The sequence below is a fragment of the Peromyscus leucopus genome, chromosome 20, assembly GCF_004664715.2.
Source record: "Peromyscus leucopus breed LL Stock chromosome 20, UCI_PerLeu_2.1, whole genome shotgun sequence".
Taxonomy (NCBI): domain Eukaryota; kingdom Metazoa; phylum Chordata; class Mammalia; order Rodentia; family Cricetidae; genus Peromyscus; species Peromyscus leucopus.
The window spans coordinates 2,998,319-3,019,877 of NC_051080.1; the positions used below are offsets into that span (position 1 = coordinate 2,998,319).

The 21,559-nt window shown below is 48.2% G+C and overlaps 1 protein-coding gene across 8 annotated transcripts in view; it reads right to left on the minus strand.

Annotated features, from left to right (window-relative positions):
- The window catches only part of Scn8a (sodium voltage-gated channel alpha subunit 8), a 184,150-nt gene that overhangs the window by 106,515 nt on the left and 56,076 nt on the right, over positions 1-21,559 (minus strand). For all 8 annotated transcript variants that reach the window (XM_037197355.1, XM_028874539.2, XM_028874541.2 and 5 more), the window contains exon 2: positions 14,717-15,046. In XM_037197355.1, the coding sequence (XP_037053250.1) occupies positions 14,717-14,992 (276 nt within the window). In that variant the 5' untranslated portion in view covers positions 14,993-15,046. The remainder of the gene's footprint in view (positions 1-14,716; positions 15,047-21,559) is intronic.

Below are 21,559 nucleotides of genomic sequence, written 5' to 3' on the forward strand. Positions count from 1 at the left end.
CTGTTTCACCGTAGGACTGGAAAATGGAGACAGCTGACCATGGACTAGACCCACCGAAAGCATCATTCTGACTCTTCAAGTTGATATTCTCAAGTATTTACCACAGTGACGGGACGATGAGGAACATAAACAGGCATGACTCAAAATTCACTGACAAAAATTACATAGTTGAATTGTTTTTTGTTTTTGTTTTTTGAGACAGGGTCTCACTATGTAGCCCTGGCTGTCCTGGAACTCACTCTGTAGACCAGGGTGGTCTCGAACTCACAGAGACCCGCCTGCCTCTGCCTCCCAAGTGCTGGGATTAAAAGCGTGGGCCACTGCACCCAGCCCCATAGTTGAACATGTAAAGCATCTACGTGGCTCTTTAACCTCTATCATCACTGCCAAATGGTAAGATCCAGAAAAGATGATGCATCCCTAGTTCAACAGGGCTCCAGCACCAGACCCTTCAGAACCCGGCAGGGGGGGGGCGGGGAGGGGAGCAGGCGCTCGAGCATCTTTATGAGAATACTTCTTAAGCAACAATCACTTGGTGCCCATGAAGTCCAAGGCTATTTTACCCAATCTGTCTTAAATTAGATCTTTGTGAAGTAAATGAGTTAAAAGGAAATTGAAATTGGACTGTGGTTTACTGCCCAAGGGGAAATATCCGTTTATAACAACAGCCGGCAAATGCATCTGAGCACAAAGCCCATTAGGAACGGTGGAACAGCTCTTAACAAATTATGGCACCGAGTATTAATAAATGTGTCCTGTTGGCATAAACGAGCCTTCTAAAAAGCACAGGCTTTTCATTTCTAATTAGCAATGTGGGGTTTGGAGCATGTGACTTAGGAGTGAGGCCGCTGTTAACTCAGGATGCAGTGCCTTTTCTTTAGGGCCCACAACTAGGGAGAGAGTCATTGGGCACAACCAGGTACGATCACATTCATATACACACCAAACAAACGACAGCACAGAACACACACATACAACGCACACAGCTTCACAGAACTGCGGGATGGCCCACTCATTAGCATGCTCTCAGCCCTACACTCCAAACTGTAACAGTTTCTAAGTCATAGAAAAGGTATAAATGAAAACAACAAAAGGTGGATAATTTTTAAAAAGACGCCATGTGGACAAGTTGGAGAGAACAATACAGAACAGAAAATGTCTTAAGGAATTAGTCATTCGACGGCCCCTGGTCAACCGCATGACACACGGCTCAGGAGGGTAACTCCCCACTCAGTCATATTCTCTGCCTCCTGAGCAGGCTGTCATCTCCAGACACAGGTATCTAGCAATCGCCTGATGCCTCTGGGCCCTACAGACCTAACTAGCCTACAAGAAGGTAGTTGGGAACGAAGATCCTTCCAGTCTCTCTGCCTCCAACTGCAGCTGGTACTCACTGTCTCCAGACCCTGGACCTGAGGTCCTAAATGCCTTGATCTCTAGAACTGCCTGATCTTTCACTCTGGGCTGGCTTCTACAGCCACAGCTCTTCCTGCCTAAATCTGTTACATAGACTGTGTTCTCTCAGTCCTGATGTGACAGTCTTTGCCATCAACCTCACTGGGTTTAGAATCCCAGAAATATTTAACTGAGGACAGAAGGCCTCTTCTAAATGAGGAAGGCACTAGAACAGGCTGGAGGCCTCAACTCTGAATGCGTCCAGGGAGTTTCCCCGTGGTCAGTCTTGAAGGTGTGCAGAGGTTTGCTGCAGCTGCATTCCACAGGCTGCACATCAAGCAGGCTGTACAACCTGGCAGGACTGTCCAGATGGTAGTGGTTTTGTGGGTATGAAGGATGCAACAGTGGGGGGTCATCACTGAGGCCAGGCAAAGTGTGCAGGCTTGAACTCCCTGCCAGGAGGCCCTGAGGGGTCACTGCATGAAGTTGAAAAGGAAAACCTCAAAATGAGGCAATCTACTTAGGAAACTTTGCCCGCCCCCCCCCCCCAAGCTATATGTGCTGAAGGCACCATACAGGAGAGGTCCAAGGCCACTGGCACCCAGAGGATGCTGAACAGGGAGCTGCAGGCTTGGTGGCTTGTTGAGCTTTGGTCCAGTCCTTCTGTTATACAGCCATCCCTCCATCCCTGAACAGGCAGTGCTAATCTTCTGCCATTGGACAATCTGTTTCACTTAATAGAAGCTCACAGTTAAGAGCTTGTCTTGAGTCTCAGCTGAGACTTTAGACCTTTGAACAGTATTGAAACTGCTAAAGACTATGGAGACATATAGACAGGGAATAAATACATTGCACATTATGAGATGAGGCAGAATATTATTATTTTGATTAAACTTACATCTAGGCATTTAAATTGACAGTGGATGAAGTCGTGATAGTTAATTTTCACTGTCAATTTGACTGGACTTAGAGTCATCATAGAAACACATTGTTGGGTATGTTTATAAGGATGTTTGCACCACGGTTTCCCGGAAGGAAGACCCACCATGAATATGGGGGCTCACTCCACAGTCTGGGGCTCTGGACTGGATCAAAAGGAGGTGGTGAGCTGAGCACAGCATTGTCTGTCTGTGCTTTCTGCTCAGAGATCAAAGTGACCAGCTGCCTGCAGGGCAGACTGAGCTCTTCCGGAACTGTGAGGCAGTGTAGACCCTTCCAACCTTACTTTTCGTTGGGTGCTGGGTCACAGCAATAGAAAGGAACCAGTACACCTACTGACCCCTTCTAGACCAGATCTCACTAGTTATTAGGAGGTTGGCACTCTTTTCTGAGTAACTCTGCGAACGGTCAATTCAGCAATAGAGCAGGTGACAGACGCCTTTCAAAGAGGTCACTGTGTTTGCTGAGTGGTCGGGAGGCTAAAGCGGGAGAGCTTTGAGTGTGAGATCAGCCTGGGATCCTAACAAGACTGAAGCCGCCGCCGCCACCACCAACAACAATAACAACAACAACAACAACCCTCATTTGGGGAAAAGAAAATATCAGGCAGAACCTAACAGGCTGGGAAGCTGCTAAACAAGCAAGTGAGCCGCCAGAGTCAGAATTGCTAGCCTGACGCCCTAACGCCATCAGGGACAGCAGGGCTCCTGGGGACACACCTGCTGGCTCAGGTGAAATGACTACATAGCTTTACGTTCCAGAGAGGCACCAACAAACAAAGCAGGACTGTATTTCCAGAATTCCAGGGTACTGACCCAGCTAAAACAGGACAAGAGGACTCAGACAAAACTCTCCTGCTTGCTGTGGGAACAGCTCGAGCTCTGGCATTCTCAGTCTGTGGCCCATACACTGGGGGCTGAGCAAGGGAGACCTCTAAACCCTGCGTTTAAAAACAACAAAAACAAAATCCTTGTGGTGGGGCTGGAGAGACGGCCCGGCTCTTCAGAGCACTGCCGTTCTTCCAGAGGACCCAGGTTTGATTTCCGGCACCCACACAGGGGCTCGCCAACTAACTCCAGTCCCTCCATGGGAACTGCGTACTTGTGGTGCATAGACACACACATACACCAAACACCCACACACAAGTTACTGATGATTTTACCTATGAGTCCGCTTGAAGAAATAAGCACATTGATGTTTATTAATCACTTACTATGTGGCAGCAGGCATCCTACCACGCTTTCCATAACTGTCTCATGGCAGCCAGTCTGAGGCAGGTACCCGTCTGTAGAAGATAGCCTTGACATGGGTACAGTAACTTGCTCAAGACACAACAACAATAAGTTGTGAAACACACGACTGCAATGTGATGGTCCAATTCTGTACTTATAATTTACGTGCTATACTGCAGTGAAAGAACGCTTTAAAAGTTAATAAAAAACCTTTAATCCCAGCACTGGCAAGTGGATCTCTGAGTTCAAGGCCAGCCTGGTCTATATCGCACACCCCAGACCAGCCGGGGATCATAAAGAGACCCTGTCTCAAAAACACAACGGACCCGACGACAGCAATCCCAAGGACCTGCCTAAGCTACGGTCACAGAGTGAGGGGCAGGAATAGCACGGGAGTTTCCTGGACCCAGATTCGATGGCTCCAGGCAGCGACATGTCAGGTCATCTATTGGGTCTACCCCTTACACCAGTGAAGGAACCCTGTCTAATTAATCCCTCTAACTCTCACAAGCACAGGTGCTGATGCTTCTCTCAGGTTGGCTGGAGGAACTCAATGTGAATGCCACATATGTCCTACCCACATCCTGGTCACCGGAAGCCACCCGACAGAAGAGCAGCACCGTGTGCCTGCGTCATGGCTGAGCCAGCATGACACCGCTCTCCAGGGCGAGGCAAGCCTGACCCTCCTCCACGGACACTCTTCCCGACTTCCTTCAATGGGGATTTCAACTCTTGAGGTATAAGGATTGCAGATGTTCAAGAACACAGCCATCTGAGGCACGTTCTGTAAAGAATAATCACAATCTGATGGCTCTCAGCTTCCTCTTGCAGGAGCCGCGGAGGAGACTGGCTGAGTCCGTGGCTGCACAGACAGGGATTCCAGGCCAGCCCTGTTGCTTGTCCGCTGTCAGAATCCTGGACACTGACTTCAGGTTGTGAAGGCTGTTTCCTTATTAATGAAATGGGAGTGACAGCTGACAGTGCTTACTTTAGCACGCCGTGAAGATTAAACAAGAGGACTGAAAGTCCCTGACACCACTGCCCGCACAGAGACAGCACTCACGGTGGTGTCGTGCCCCCCCCCCCCCCCCCCCCCCCCCGCTGCTGCTTTTGTGGCTCCAGCACAGGGGTAGCTGTTCGCGGCTCCACGGGTACCATCCATGGCACCAACAATCTACACGTGGGCTCAGGGCACTAGAACACCGTACACAAGCTAGACCCGGGGTTCAGAGGCCCCCGGGGCCCCAAAAGGCTGCGCTGGCTCAAATGGTGTCCAAGGTATTTCAGACCTAGGGGAATTGGAAAGGGGAGAAGACAAGACCTCCTGAGAACACGGTCTATGCTCCAGTCACAACTAAACCCACTATTTTAAACAACTCAGCCTTTTGATTGTGTCTCTCAGCCTCAGTACACAGCTCCTCATATCTAACTGCTCCCACCTCTTCTCTCTCTCTCTTTTGTTCTTTTTTCTTTTATTTCTTTCCTGTGCTAAGGACTGAGCAAAGAGCCTCATACATGCTAGCCAAGTCAGTGCTTTATTACTGAGTTACATCCTGGCCCTTTTTACTTATTTGTTTGTTTGTTTATTTTTGACATAAGGTTTTTCAGGTTGCCTAGGCTACCGTTGTACTCTATAGTCTACACAGGCTCTGGACTTTTCATTTCTCTTCCCTCAGTCTCACGAATAGTTTGGATAATAGGTCTGTATCATCTGTCTTAGTTAGGGTTTCTGTTGCTGTGAAGACACACCATGACCATGGCAACTCTTCTAAAGGAAAACATTTGATTGGGGCCCCACCTCTTCTCTTACAGGTGACTGATTAAAACCATTTTATGATACTTAAGAGATCCAGCTCACGTACCACTTCCTCTCTCTGAACGGAGCCCTATTCAACCCCTCAAAACAGAATTATTCTGCTCCAGCCCATCCTCACAACATGCCCTTCACTTCCACTAGAGCAGGGAGCTTGGAAAACTGTCGTTAGAATTTATGCATCAGCATCACTGGACACGGCATTCCGCAAGGGTGGAGTCTGTCTTCCATCACCATGATTTTCTCAGCTCAGCAAGCAGAGGACATATTATGGGGTCCATCCGGCATAAGGTTGACAGGTAATATATACCTGTTTATTGGATGTAAGACTGAATCTCTCAGACATAAAGGAATTATACAATGGAAATCAAATAACTTATAGCTATCTATATCCAGCCTTTTGTTAGATGCTCAATGATATGAGTACCTTTCTGACGCTTGGCTCACGCACCTCTAAAACTTCATTAATTTTACCTTCTGAAAAGTTTTTTCACCCTTTCCAATGCCTCAGATACCACGGTAAAGGTATGGCACGAAAAAATGACCAAAAAAGCCAATACATTACGTTTCTAAGGCAAAAAGACAGGAAATGTCTGCAGATGACAGCAGAAACCTAAACAAAACATCCTTCTGTAGCAGACACCTGAGGGGGCAGAGACCACACTTTCTACTGGGCACACTAAGTTCCGGACTCTAAAATGGAAACTCGGCTCTTCCACGTACTAGTTGAGTGAGCAAGTAAATTACTTGAATACGAAGGTTAATGTTTTGAAGCTAGATTTTCTTTTCTTTAAAAACATGCACCAGGGGCTGGAGAGATGGCTTGATGATTCAGAGTACTTGCTGCTAGTCTGGAGGGCCTGGTTCAGTTCCCAGCACCCACATGGCACTCGCAACTGTCTGCAACTCCAGTTATAGGCGATCTGATGTCCTCTTCTGGTCTCTGCGAGCATCAGACACACACATGATGCACAGACATATATGCAGGAAAATACTCATTCACATAAAAACAATTAAAAGGAAAAAATGCATAATACCAACATTCCTTTAATAATGGTAACCTTCAGATGTTACAGGAACTTGGGTATCTGAAATATTGGTGGTGCTATCAAAGAGGCTTGAGGGGGGAACGGCCCCATTTTCAACATGCTGGGTCACTTCTGAGGAACCCACAGGGCTGGCTGGGATGGGGCTGAGTGGTAAGGAAGCAACCCAGGCTGAAGGTGCAAAATCAGAGGCCTGGTACCGAGACAGGCTGAGGTCACCCAGCATGAGTGCCAAGTGAAAACACAGCCCAAGGCCAGGGCCCTGGAGAAGAGCAGGACGGAAGGGCAAGGTGGGAGGAAAAGAGAAAGAGGTGGAAAGAACCCCGAGATACACGAGAGCTCAGGGGAAAGAGGTAAAGAGCGGTAGCTCATCACTGACGCAGCTGGGAGTCCAGTGAGCTAAGACCCTAAAACTCTCCACCCAGCCTTGTCTGAGCTTCAGGCTGCAGTCATGAGAACGCTGAGGCCGCAGGGAAGGAGGGGGGAGGGGGTCAAGGCTCTGCTGTAATTCTTGATGGCGTGAGCAATGATTAGACCAGCAGGGGAGATGAGACTCCTGAGACGGACGAGGCACGGCCTGTGTTCACAGACAGGGCAAGCGGCACCAGGGAGGGAAGGATAAGGGACATAAAAGAGAAGGACAGCCGGTAGCCTCGGTCATGACAGTCCCGGGGCAGCAGAGGGCCCAGTCTTGACAGCCGATGGACAACCATGCTCTAACCGGAGGAGCTTTTGGTTCAGACGTTATTCCACAGACCAAAGTTTGCGGCCTCAGCAGAGCATATAAAGCATGTGCCTTCAGAGCTTGACTCAGAAACCCTATGGCAGAACTAGAGCCAACAAAGATGGCGTGTGTCAACCAGGTTGTATGTCAAGAACTGCTTACAGCTTCTCTGTGACTTCGGACACAGTAAGTAAGAGGAACCTCTGTAGAGACGACAGCCTCACTCTCCTTGATTAGGACAGGGCTAAAATGAAGTTAACTGTTTCAGAAAATGATCAGTATGATCACCAAGACATCCTCCATCGTTTAAATGGTAATTCTCACTAAAGAAATCAAAGGTCAACTTTTATTACAGTAAAGTTTTTTATAACTTTAAACTGGGGAAGGCAGACAACTAGCTCCTAAAATGACCCAGCAGACATCACGGCTAAGGCAAACCCATCTTAGAATGCAGATAAACACTGGCCCCTGCACATACAACTTAGTGCTTTCAAGGCACTTGGCAAGTGGAGGCTCTTCTCTGGACGGGGTGACAGGTTATTAGGCATCCTCACAGCTCAGGCTGATGCTGAGTTCTGTGTGTAGAAACAGGCAACTGGCAAACTCTGTATTAACTCCTGAACTCATTAATTTTCCCTAGTTTTCATTTCCACTGTCAGTCAGACCCCCTCTACTTCACGGCCGGTCCCTCTGGTCCAGTCTCTTTCCTTTGGTGCATCACGCACATGATGGCCACATCTGCTGTCCTCACATACCCTGACTCCCATCCAACCCCTCAGGAGCTCTCCATCGTTTGTCAAGGGAAGACCTGGTCCCGTTTCTCCCGTCCAGCCTTCTTCCTCACTGCAGCTCAGTCTCTTTCTACTTCCCACGTACACTGGACAAACTGCTTTCCTTAGCGCGCCTCTGACCCCACGTCTATATTCCAACCATGTTCTCCTTCCTTCAGCGTTCGGGCTCACAAAGCCTAACTCAAGCACGGCTCTTGCTATGGAATTACCATGGACCCTTGCTCAAAGAGACACTGCACTATACGCTGCTCCATTACATGCTGCTTTAGGGTAAAGAACGGACTTTATTCAATCTCTGTTTCCCCAAGAGAACTTACTCAAGAAGTATTTTCTGGATTAAAGTATCACATTTCATATGTGGCTACCCACACTGGCATATATTCCACACCACAGGATTAGAGGACACCACCGTGTGAGGCCGGGCGGTCAAGCCACGCTCTCTACAGACACGGAAATATGTGGGACAGTAGTTCTTAGTGCAGACTAGAGAAAGCACAGCCCTGAGTGGTGCACAGGACCTGGTCAAGACTGCCTGGAACTAGGTGGGGACAGGATCAGAAACAAGACTTCAACTCTTAGTCAACTGCTAAAGCTGTAAGAGAGAAGTGTGACTTAGGGAGGCTCAAGTTCCTTCTCTCCCTAACTCCATGCTGGATAGTGAGTGAAAGTCCAGTGCCCGCCCGCCAGCCCACATCCAGCTCTGAGAGTGCCCCACCTCTCACCGTCTCACAAGCATTCCCTCAGCTGATTTGCTGCATAAAAACCTGAAATCCCACTCAACTTCCCTACACTATTAGGGGAAAAACTTTAATGACAAAAGGAACCGAAGCTTTAACATACCGTTTTAATTTTAAATGTCTATGCTGACTGTGCTAGGACACCAGTCACACCTGATGGACACAAATATTCCCTTAATAGCCTGCCTCTGCAGACAGCGTTGGAAAGGAGTATCTGCCAGCAACAGGGAAATGTGTGTGCATGCATGAGAGAGAGAGCGAGGGAGAGGGGGGGGGAGATTAAGATTTCAGGGGTGGATGGTTCTATCATTAGTAAGGCAAAGAGAAACAGAGGTCCCCTCCACACCTACACTGAATGGACACCATGGTGGGCTCACACTCAAGACAGGCTGCCCTGGAGGAATTCAGAAGGGACAGGACTCAGTTCTGGTGTAGAAGCACCAAGTTATGTCCCAGGAAGGAGCAGCCTCTGCGCTGGCCTGGGTGAGTGGGTACAACTCCCAAAGCTGAAGTTCAAGGAAGAGTACATCCAGGAGGAAGAGGGAGAGCAGAGTGGGAACCCCAAGGGAGCAGAGAGCACTTTACACCTGACTCCACACAGCAAAGGCGTGGCACGGTGCGGAGACGCGGACGACGCCCGCTCTGCCACACCTGTGTATAGACGAGGAAACCACGCTCCGGGCATTTTATTTGGCCAAGGGCAAATCAAAGACAGAACTGGAAAGAACCCAAGGCTCTCCATCCCTTCCCAGGTGGGTGCTCTCTGCACCATGCCATTCTGGCAGGCAGGGCGGTGGGCGGGGGAGACGATCTTCCTTCAGAAAGTAACAGAAGGTGGAGAGGCCAACTTGTGGTGACATATTGTGTACCCTAACAAACTTGCCTGAGGATCAGAGGACAGAGCCAGCCACCAGGTCAGACATAGAGGTCAGGCAGTGGTGGCACACGCCTTTAATCCCAGGAAGCAATATGGCAGGGCAGAGAAAGGTACATAAGGCATGAGGAAACAAGAACTCACTCTCTTTAGACTGAGGATTTTTTAGAGGTAGGAACTAGTGGCTGGCTGTTCTGCTTCTCTGATCTTTCACCCTGATATCTGGCTCTGGATGTTTTTTGTTTTTTGTTTTTGTTTTTATTAAATGACCATTATGATTTGAACAACATCTAAACACCTCAGAGCTCAGGTCCAGGTGAGCAATGGAGATACGCAAACAAGAAAGGGGTTTGCTCTGCATTCCATGCATCTGTCTGTCCACATCAGGACAAGTCAACTGAGGCTAAGGGTAGGGTGATAAAACATTTCAAAGGCAAAAAGCTGGAAATATGTTGTGATGAACAGAATTAAAGGGAGGAGCTTTGATGCAAGTTCCACCTCTAATAGTAGTTCTGGCTTTAAAAGTTATCTCTATATGTGTGCATTTGTGTGTGTGTGTGTGTGTGTGTGTGTGTGTGTGTGTGTGTGTGCATGCATGTGCACGTACTTGTGTGTACCTCATGAGTGGAAATCTGAGTACAACCCACGGGAGTCAGTTCTTTGGTAAGTACTCTTACCCACCAAGCCATCCTGCAAGCCTGGTTCTGGCTTTCGACAAAGTATCAATAACATAAAATAATGTAAGGAAGCCGAATTAAGCGATGCCAAAGGCCTCCACATTTTAATTTCCTGTGACTTTAAGTGTACCTCACTGTGTAGAAAGACTAATACACAGGTGCTGAAGAGAGCTGAGCTTTGAGAGGCATGTGACTTTTAAGAGCAACAGGAATGCACCATAGTACTCAAAGACACATCAAGTCTGTAATGGGAACTTTTGTTTCTTGGGCTTCCTTATAATAGGGCAGTCTATTTGATACAGAGGCATGTCAATCATCAGACCTAAGGAATGAGAAAGGGGTGGGACTCATGTAGAAGGGCCTCCAACTCAACCCATAGACTCCCCTACCGCCTACTTAAGACAGTTACTAGAAACACGGACAAGGTCACCTAAAACTCAGCGGATCACTGTTAAGCAGCAGATGGCACTTTCTGTAGTGAAGACACAGGAAGCAGTAAAGGAAAAGCTATTGATTTGATTCTCTGAAAGAAAAAATCGGAGGAAAGGAAACGAAGTGGGAATTGGCGTTGGTAAAACTCAAGACCCCACAGCACAGCATGCAGCACACAGCAGTGCCAGCCCTCAGGAGGGCAGCCGGAGCCCCGCCTCAAGAACAACATCAACACCAAAACAAAGAAGATCACACAAAAGGCAGAGGAAAAACGGGTGACAGAAGGCAAGGACAAGCGGCTGAGGCCGGGTTCCTCACACACACACACACACACACACACACACACACACACACACACACACACACACGTCTGTACGGCTCGCACAGGAATGGAGAAACCACAGAAGACACAGCCATCAGCGAGCAACACTACAGTGGGAGATGGTATAAAAGGCAGAGTTTTACCAAATACCTCTGAATTTTTGGTCATGCAAACACATGACCTATTTTTAAAATGAGATAAGTCAAGATATGTATCTGCTCCTTAAATGTACTTATTTGTATCAAATAACTGAAAAATAAGATGGCCAAAGGGAGGCCGTGTTAGCACCAAGTGTGGAGAGCAAGGGACGGGAGCATTGGGTGAAGCAGTGTGCGGACGGCATGATGCGCAGCTTTCAGGGTCCCAGGTCTCCTGAAGCACAAGATACACAAGGGGAGAAACCAGAACTTCTAAAAGAAAGCCTGTTTTCTGTTACCCATGAAGGAAGGAAACGAGAAACAAGTCCCCTGTGGTCCCCTCGACGACAGATCAATTAGAGACCAAGGCTTAGCCGGGCGGTGGTGGTGCACACCTTTAATCCCAGCACTCGGGAGGCAGAGCCAGGCGGATCTTTGTGAGTTCGAGGCCAGCCTGGGCTACCAAGTGAGTTCCAGGAAAGGCACCAAAGCTGCACAGAGAAAGCCTGTCTTGAAAAACAAAACAAAACAAAACAAACAAAAAAAAGAGAGAGAGAGAGAGACCAAGGCTTAAGGATAGGACAATCATTTACCAGAGGAAAGAGAGTCTATCTTCTGAGAATTATTTGAGACAATTCCTGAGAAACAAACAGAAAGGACAACCTCTCAAAGTCACTTCCTCCCCTGGGAGCTTTAGATTTGTGGGGTTACACAATTACCAGTATGCTTCCCTGTAGGGGAAGCTGACTGAACCCATGCAAGGCCTAGGTTAGTAAGAAGGACCAGGACCTCAGTGAGGACTGCAGATAAGCATGTTATCTGTAATCCAATAAAAAATCCCTCATGGGAAGTGCAATGGCCATGGGCGGAGCCAAGTCAGCGGAGTGCATGCCTGCCGTCCTCAGAGCCCTGCGTTCAAGTGCCAACACCGCATGACACATGTGTAGTGGTGTGGCCTGTAACCCCAGAACTCAGGAGCTGGGGTCGGGAAGATTAGGAGTTCATGTGGTTACATGGAGAGTTGGAGGCCAGATTGGGCTAAAACCCTGTCTCAAGTAGGTAGGTAGGTGGATGGGTGGGTGGGTGGATGGATGGATGGATAAATGGATGGATGGATGGATGGATAAATGGATGGATGGATAGATGTAGATAGATAGATAGATAGATAGATAGATAGATAGATAGATAGATAGACAGATGGATGATAGATAAAGATTAATGTACAACAAAGATGTCTGAATGGCTAGCAATGCTTTCTTGACATAATTTGTTTGCTTTATAGTAGCCATTAGCCATATGGCTACAATGGCTATATATATATATATATGTTTTATAGACTTCTCTTAATGGTAACATTTAAAGAAAACTAAAGACCACCCAAAATAAAATTAAAGTTATTCTTCTCAGGAAATATTTGCCCATATGACAGGCCAAAGGCTGAAGTTGAACTTTCCTCTATTTATGTGTGTAGTGCATGTGTGTGTACTTGTTTCATGGACTGTGACTGCATGTGTGCATGCCTTTGGTGGCCAGAGGTCAATGTCAAGTGTCTTCCTTAACTGCCCTCTGCTTTACTTTTTAGACAAAAATCTCCTACTGAACCTGAGGATCACCAGTTGGGTAGGCAGCCTAGTGAGCTCCAGCGGGTGGCGGCGGGGTGGGGTGGGGGTCGTCTACCTGCTTCTACCTCTCCAGGAACATGCTTCAGGCTTTGCGCATGGGTGTGAAGCATCTGAATTTAGGGTCTCATGCTTGTGTGGTAACTACCTTACCAACTGAACCGTCACCCCAGCCCCTGGAGTTGAACTTTCCGTCAGGACAAGCCGGTCATGTGGCACTCCACTGACAACCTCTTGGCTGAAAGGCTCGCTCTCCGTCAAGAGTCCTCAGCCATGACCCAGCCACTGAAACAGGAAGAGGACGTGACGGGGGCAGGACCCAGGGAAAAGGTCCACAAAGGAAAACTAAATCACAGTTCAGGAGATGAAATTTAATTTGCATATAAGATGGAAAAATAAATAATTTAGACCCTGGGAAATAAAGTGACTTGCTAAGAATCACGAATTACTTTTGTGAAGTTTGTTTTTCTTTATTTTTTCCCCTATATTTATTTGTGGTAGCTTGGACAATATTTATACTAATAAAGAAGAATATAAATAATAAATGTACTGAGTCATGGTGGAGTCGAGATCTCTCTCCAGTCTACTGTCCTCTGTATCATGCTTATTTCTTTAAACTTGGGAGACTTGGGACCACTGGCTCCACCTCCTTCCCTCTGCAGCTGTTGTGAGCTGCAGCAGGAGCCGGTCGGTGGGTAAAGGGCTGCGCATCACAGAGAGCATCCTGACCTCGTGTGTCCTCCATCCTGAGTGAAGGGTGCCTTTTAAAACCCATCTATGTATCCACATGCTGTGCGTGTGTGCGTGTGTGCATTTGTGTGTGTACTGTTGAAAGGGTATTCACACCAGGGCACTCTGGTGACCAGAGAACAACTCACAAGGAGTCCATTCTCTCCTCCCGCCATGCCATGTGGGATCTTGGTGGCAGGTGCTTTTACCTGCTGAGCCTTCTCACTAATCCTAGACAGGATAGATCTCTTAATTCTGTCCCATTAACAAGACAAAGAAGTTAAAATTCTTCTAAAATTTACTAACAGTAGTCAGAAGTGGTGCTAACAAAGATAGCTTCCCCGAGTTTTCCATTCACATCTATGCGACTACACAAAGCCATCACCCTACCCCTTATCTGGAAACCCACTGACAGTTATTTAAATGACATACATTGAATTAGGTGGGTCTCCTACAATATGATGTCAGCCCTCAGGATCCAGCAGCAAATTACCTGGCCAGTGAATCAATCAAACCAGGAGGCTTGGCTTCTCCTCTTGTCTTGTTTCATGCAATAATCATGACAAAAGTCTAAGATTTGGTCAAACATTGTTCGGGAAGTTTGAACCCTGAGCCGTATGGAGACTGGCCTTTGCCTGTGTTCTCATCTTTGACATCTCAGCTTTGATAAAGACTCATCCTGACTAGGGCATGACAGGACCAAAGGGTGCTTCACTGTTCCTGCCCCACAAAGCCATGCTCCAGGGTCACAACGGAGGGCTGCCCAGAGGGCACACGTGCTCCCCAGTACATGGACAGCCTGCCACCACTGCACGAGAAACACCATCCGTCTCCACGAGGACAGAGTTTCAAATGTGGGGGCCGGGGGGACTCCACACAGTTGTAGATGTTTCATCTACGCCCACACTTCCTCCCACTCTGCTTTCTTTCTTCCCTTTAGGATCCCAGTACCATGGGGCTCCACACATGCTACAAAGTGCTCTGCCAGGGAGCTACATACATCCCCATCCCTTGTATTTTTTTTATTTTTCCTACTCTGGCCTGGAAGCAAAACTAGAAGTCTTATTAACAGAGTCGGCCCGCGGGGAGACCCAGAAGTGGCCCTCAGCGGCAACAGAACGGGAAAACCGATCCCAGGCAGAGGCAAAGGCTAGCCACATCTCCCCACTCCGGCCAAGACAGGGTTCCTCTTCCCCTCTCCCACGCCTGAAGGGCAGGGGCCTCTGTCGCCGGGCCTCCTCCAACTCACTTTCTGCGTCAAATAGTATGGGTCAAAGTCCTCGAGGGGGACCGCGACCAGGCCTTGGGGGATGTCCCCATAGATGAAAGGCAAGCTCTTCCCTGCTTCCAAGTCACTGTTGGGCTTGGGCTTGCTGTCCTCGTCGTCCTCCCGGTGGCTGCCGTCCGCCTTCGCCGGCTTCTTGAGCTTGCTCTCGGCAATGCGCCTCTCGATGTTAGCCAGCGACTCGGGCGTGAAGGGCTTGAAGCTGTCGGGGCCGGGTGGTGCGAGCAGCTGGGCTGCCATCTTCTCATCCTGCAGCTGCTTCGTTCGTCAGGCCGTGTCCGGGGCAGGTCAGCTCTGCGGGAACGGCAACACAGGCGGCGTTAATCCATCACTGCTCCGAAAGGAGGCCAGACCAAACCAGCTCACTCTCAACCTTCAGTCACAACCTTTGCAACACAGTTTCCGCCATGACATGGTTCTTTTTTTAATCTTAAAAAAAAAAAAAAAAAAAAAAAATCTACGGCAAGAATGGCCCGGGTGACCTTTGTGATGGCCCTTAGGGGAATGATCAGCGGGGGAGATGGAAAGATTGGGGTCCCTCGAACTGCTCGCATGTATTATATTTACCTACATTCAATTCACTGTTCAGAATCACACGTGAACCAAGAGAGGCGCTCCGTATCCCCAGGCGCCCTGCTAACATTCCTCAGACCTGCCTCCCTCCTCCTGATCTGTGCTCCAAAGGAAACGGTTCTCCTTTAATGGCAAGGAAAGGGCAATCGGTCCCTCTCCTCAAAAGCCTCACTTTCTGAAACTAATCCTTAGAACTTTTGCCAGCACAAACTATGGATAAGACAGCTTCCACCCGTGTTCATCCTTCCATTTCGAGGTATTTCAACTTTCTGAGTTGTCCAAAGCTCTTTCCACTATAAAATTCCAGGAGTATCTTTCTTTAGGATAAAGCACCTGCCAGGGACAAACACACAAGGCAAGGCGTTTTCCTGGGGAAAGGGCTGCACCACTCCCAAGGCTTAGCAACGGGAAAGGCCGAGGGAACCCCAGGCTGAGGGAACCCCAGGCTCCCCCTGGGTCAGCCAAGCAGCACTGCAGGCCGGGAGGGAGGTCAGCTCCCTAGACAGACAGACAGACAGAGGGAAGGACGGACCAGAGAACACTCCCTCTAGAAAGAGCAACTGCAGTAGGGTCATACAGGCATCGGAGATTTCTCAGCCCGGCCGTGAAAAGCCATTTCACTCCTGTATTCAGAACCCTGGTTCTCTCCACCCAAGCCTGGAAGCGGAGGGATCAGGAGGCCAAGAGCTCATCTCTTTGTGGGACGGACAGAGACCACTGGCAGTTCACCTGGTGCTCAAAGTGGCACTTCCTTCTCTCAGCCTTGGCAGAATGAGGCAGCAGCCCAGGAAATGTGCTTAAGGCTCTGTCTCTCACGCTCCACTCATCTTTTAAGAACGTTTATTCAGTGTCACACATGTACCCAGGAAATGGTGCTGGAAGACTAACGACCACTGTGTTTGGTCCTACTTACTCCTCGGGGCCTACTTCTCGTACCCATGTAACCTGAGCCTGCTCAAGTGAATGGCTGCAGAGTCAACTCTGGCTGACTTGACCGTGTGGTCCCTGAGGGCTCCTTTCAGACTGTTTTCCTGGTGACCGCTGACACGGCTTGGAACTGAGCACCGGCAACTAAGCTGGGACCGGAACCATACAGTGGCCCCCACAGGCTGGGCGGCTCCCACACCACACCAAAACCCCACAGGTCCAGGCAGGAGGAAGGGCCAGAGCAGTCATTCTGGGTAAGCACGAGCTCAAATGTTCCTCAGTGGGTTAGTAAACACGTAGCATAGGACTTTAGAGACACAAAACACTCACTACAGGACTGGTCCATCCATTATGCAGATGAGGAAATGTGGGGTCCTAAGAGACTGATCAACTTGCCGAGGTCCCAGGGCCAGGATAAAAATCACAACTAAAGGCTGGGCTGGCTCAGCAGGTAAGGGTGATTGCTGAGCCTCAAGACTGGACTTCTGTCCCTGGGACCCACACGGCAGAAGGAGAAAACCAACTCCCACAAGTTGCCTTCTGATGTGGTGATAATCTAATTGTACTGAAATGTGATTTTGATTGTATGTTAATAAATAAAGTTGCCCGGGGGTCAGAGCTATTAGAGCCATAGCAAGAGTGTGGCGGTGGTGGCACACGCCTTTAATCCCATAGATCTCTATGTGTTCAGGGATACAGCCAGCATTGGAGACATATGCCTTTAAGACCTAAGGGGCTGTACATACAGACAGTGACGAGGCAGTCACGTGTTTGGGTTTACAACCAATGAGAAGGCAGAATGACTGGAAAATCGATTTACAGACAGGAAGTAGCTTTTTTTCGGGAAGCTGGGACAACGGGAAGCTGGGACAACGCAGGCGGAAGGGTGAGATTTTAGCTCTGAGCTCTGACCTCTCGGCTTTCTCCTTTACATTGTTTCTGTGTTTCTTATTTAATAAGACGGTTAGTTACATCTATATTCTGACCTCACATATATGTGAGCTTCTCTAAATAAATAAATAAATAAATTTAAAAAAAAAAAAATTGAAGACCTCAACCAAAGGCTAATATCCCAACTCCTATTTATTTACTGTTTTTTAAAAAAAATCTTTTTTTGGTTACCCACCCCATTCTATCCTCCCCACCACTAACTAGTCTCCGGCAGGAATAGTCTGGCTCATTAAGCAAATCACACAGAAATAATATGGTTTTATGATCTGAGACTTCATTTACAGTTTTCCCCAGGCTAGACTTCCTTTTCCCTAATTCCTCCCATCCCTGAACAAACCCAGCGAACCCCTTCCTCCTCCCCGACCTGGGACCCCAGCCTGTGTGCACCTACCCCAGCCTCCTCGGCGCCTTCGGGGGGCTTTGCTCAGCAGCTCCCCGCTGTGTCTCAGGTCCCCGCCTACACTAGCCTCGCCTCCCGAACACGCGGTGCGTGAGTCTATCACCTTCATCGTTAACGACGAAGACTGCCACGGCTCTCCCGAAGCCACACTGCTCGAGAATGACCGGCAGGACCCCAAACACCCACAGCCACTGAAAAACTAGACGGGATCATGCCTGGAACCCGCAGTAAGACCAAATACCTGGAAGGAATTCCAGGCTGCACCTTCCACATTCGCCCACAATCTGAGCACGGGAGAGCCTGTGCTCTGAGGGCGGCTGGGCCGCTGCCTTGCTCAGTCTTCCACCCACGGTCTGCAGCCCCCTCCCCCGTTAGCCCTGCTCCCCGCCACATTTTCAGCCCCCCTCTTCCCTTCCTAGTTCTTCTCGCCGCCGTGTATCTGAATGGCGACACTCACTATGCCACGCTGTGACCTCCCATCACCGTACTTTCTTCTCTGTGGCTGTCTGCCGACTTCTATTACCCTCTCCCGCTTTGGGCGCTCATCCACACCGACCCATCGGTGCCCAGGTGACTCCAGCCATCTGTGACTAGTCCTCGCTACACACAAAAGAGTCCCACAGCTGTGTCCACTTTAGACGCAGGCTCTTAGTGGAAGCACTTTAAACTGTTCTCACCTCTTGGCTCCTTCTCTACACTGGGACCACCCTTTCCAGCATCCAGCGCGGGATCCCAGTCACCACTGCTGACTCCTCGCTTTCCATGCCCAGCCCCACAGCCTCCCACTCCTCCCTGAACAGCTCCCATGTCCAAGCGTCACCCACTCAGGTCCCACAGAAGCAGTCTTCTCACGTGTGGTCAGCCTCAGTCTACCCAGGTGTGCTTCCCAAGATCTTCCCTAAAAATCTGCCTTCACCGCCACTTCCCTCCCTCCAGACGCCAGCTCACAGCAGATCTGAACCTGCGGCACGTCACTATCACTCCAGGCCTCCGACAACTTCCCGGGTCTCAAGCCGTCCTTTCTGCTTACAGTCATCTGCTCTGGGGACTACTGTTTGTTTTCTTTTTAAAAGTAAACATAACACAGTGAGCTCTATGAATCCACAGTGCCCAGTTCAATCCATACTTGTGTTGTCCACCTGTGTGACACCACCCATCTGCTCTCTGCTCCTTCATCGGTAAACGCCTCCACGGATTATTCTGCTGCTTAACTTTCATACGAGTACATGCGAGTGCATTCGGCCTGAGGTCTGGCTTCATTCCAATCCTAATTCTGTGACATTCACCTTCCTGCGACAGCTCATTTTACTGCTGTGTAGTATTCCGTCTATGACGATGACAATTTACTCGCCCTACTCTGACAGGTTTGGGTTGCTGTGAGCTACTGTGACAAGAAGCTAAGAACCCCTTTGCCCCCATCTTTCAGCGATCAAATACACATGTGATTCTTCCCAGTGTCCAGGCAAGGGAGGAGGTGCTGAGATGGAGGCCACATACCAAGTGCCACGGGGTCGAGGGTTCCAGCTGCCCTGCACCCTTGCCTACGTTCAGAACAAGAGTCTTCTCAATTTCACTGTATTAGTAGCACCTCACAGTTTTAAGATTTATTTACTGAGGCAAAATTTAGGTAACTTGAAATGAACCATTTTAAAGCAAACAACTCCATTTGCAGCAACATAATTACACCCCCATTATTGTGCATCAAATCTTTCCATCATCCCAAACTCAGCGCTGCCCCTCACCAGCTCGGTGTCTCTCCACCCCGCCGCCCAGCTACCCGTTACCAAAGGTACATTCCATCCCTACCAATGTATCTTTCTGGTATTTCCTATAAAATTGAAGCACACCATGTGCAATCATTTGGGTCTGACCTCTTTCATTTAGTATAAAAAGTTTCAAGGTAAAGTCACACAGTAGTATGTATCAGCATTTCAGTGTGTGTGTGTGTGTGTGTGTGTGTGTGTGTGTGTATTATTTCAATATACATCTACACAACAAGCTACGTGTTTACTAACCCACTGATGAACATTTGAGCTCATGCTATCTTTTGGCTGTTGTAAGTAGTAAGTGCACATGTGATACTAAGAAGAGACCTTACTACACAGGCCAAGCTGGCCTCAAATTCACCATCCTTCTGCCTTACCCTCCCTAGCACTAGGTTTGATTACAGATGTGCCACCATGCTCAGCTCCATTTCAAATTCTGTAGAGAACAGACCTAGACCAGGAACTTCAGGGTTAGACGGCAGTACATGTTTTCATAGAAGTGCCAAACTTTTCCAGAGGCTGAGCCATTGCATCCCACTGGCAAAGCGAGGTCACGCCTTTCCACATGCTTGCCATCACCTGTTTTCCATGGTTTGAAATGGCAGTTCAGTGTTTTCCCTACCTGTCACTGTGTGTAGTGTGAATACATATATGTGTGTGTGAATGTGTGTTTGTGCAGAGGGAAGTCTGACGATGACCTAGGAAAGTCTTTCAACTGAACCTGGAGCTCACTGATTGGTTAGTCTGGGTGGCCAGCTTGCTCTGAGAAGTCCCGGTCTCTGCCATCTGAGCAACAGAATGACAGGCTGGCCATCACATCTGCCTGGCGTTTGCATGGATTCCGAGGCTCCAAAGACTGACCCTCACATCTGTATTCCTCTAGCGGCACTGATGTGTTTCTTGGTTCACTGTGATTCGACTCTGCAACCCAGGCGGACGGAGCATCTTTATACCGTACCAGTGCGCCAGACATCCCCCTTTGTAAGGTGCTGGCTTCTACTGGGTCATTTATATTTCCCTGTTTTGTTCATTTGCAGAACAATCCTGTCAGTAATAAAGCACTTTTCTCTTCTTTTTTTTTTTTTTTAAATAAATTTATTTATTTTACATCCCAGATGCAATTGTTTCTGTTTTCGAGCCAGGGTTTCTCTGTGTAGCCCTGGCTGTCCTGGAACTCACTCTGTAGACCAGGCTGGCCTTAAACTCAGAGATCTGCCTGCCTCTGCCTCCAGACTGTTGGGATTAAAGGTGTGCGTCACCATGCCCAGCATTTTTTTAAGTCCCTCCCTCTCTATTGGTAATATTTCGATAAATAGTAGTTCTTAATTTTACTGAAGTCCAATTTATCAATCTTTTCTCCCCAGTTAGTGCCTTTAAAAAATACCCATCCCACCCATGGTCATGCAGGTCCTCCCCATGTTTTCTTCTAGAAGTTTTATTGTTCTACCCTTTCATTTAAACCTGCAAATTACTGGGACCTGGACGCTGCATAGTGTGAAGAAAAGATTCATTTTTTTTTTTTCACAGTGTCAATAATCAACTGACCCAGCATCACTAAGTCAATGTCTGGTCGCTGTCACTTTTATAGACTATTATATAAACTATACTGTGGCTACTATAAACACATATCATCGACTACCATATGCACTTTCTAGCTCTAACCCTGAAGTCTGCTTTTCTTCTTTTACCTAAGTTCTAGTCATCAAATAAACCCCTCCTTCTTCAGAGCAAAAAGTAAACAGACTTCCAGGGTTTAGAGTGAACTCAGAGGTCACACAAGGCCACGTTTCTGATCTGAAAATCAAACGGAAGCTGGCCTGTCTGACCGCCAGTTGACACACTGGAGCAAGCACCTTCTCACGTACAGTGACTTTTAAGCGATGGGAGTTGGAACTGCAGAAATCCACTTACGTGCAGTTTTAAATTTTTTTTGACAATTTGAAGAAACTTACAGATAAATCCAGTAGGCAGAATTTTTTTATATCAGAGAAAAATTAGGCATGACATGAATGCATTAAAAATCATGTGCATAAAAGGGTGTTTGATCATTTGCTACCACAAAATATGTTCAACTCTATATCAAAATTTTAAATGTATCAAAAGCTATGAAGACACTTGGAACATACATGGATGTTGCTTGCGGCCTCAGAAACCTTGCTAAGCGTACAGACCCAGTATTAAATGAACAGA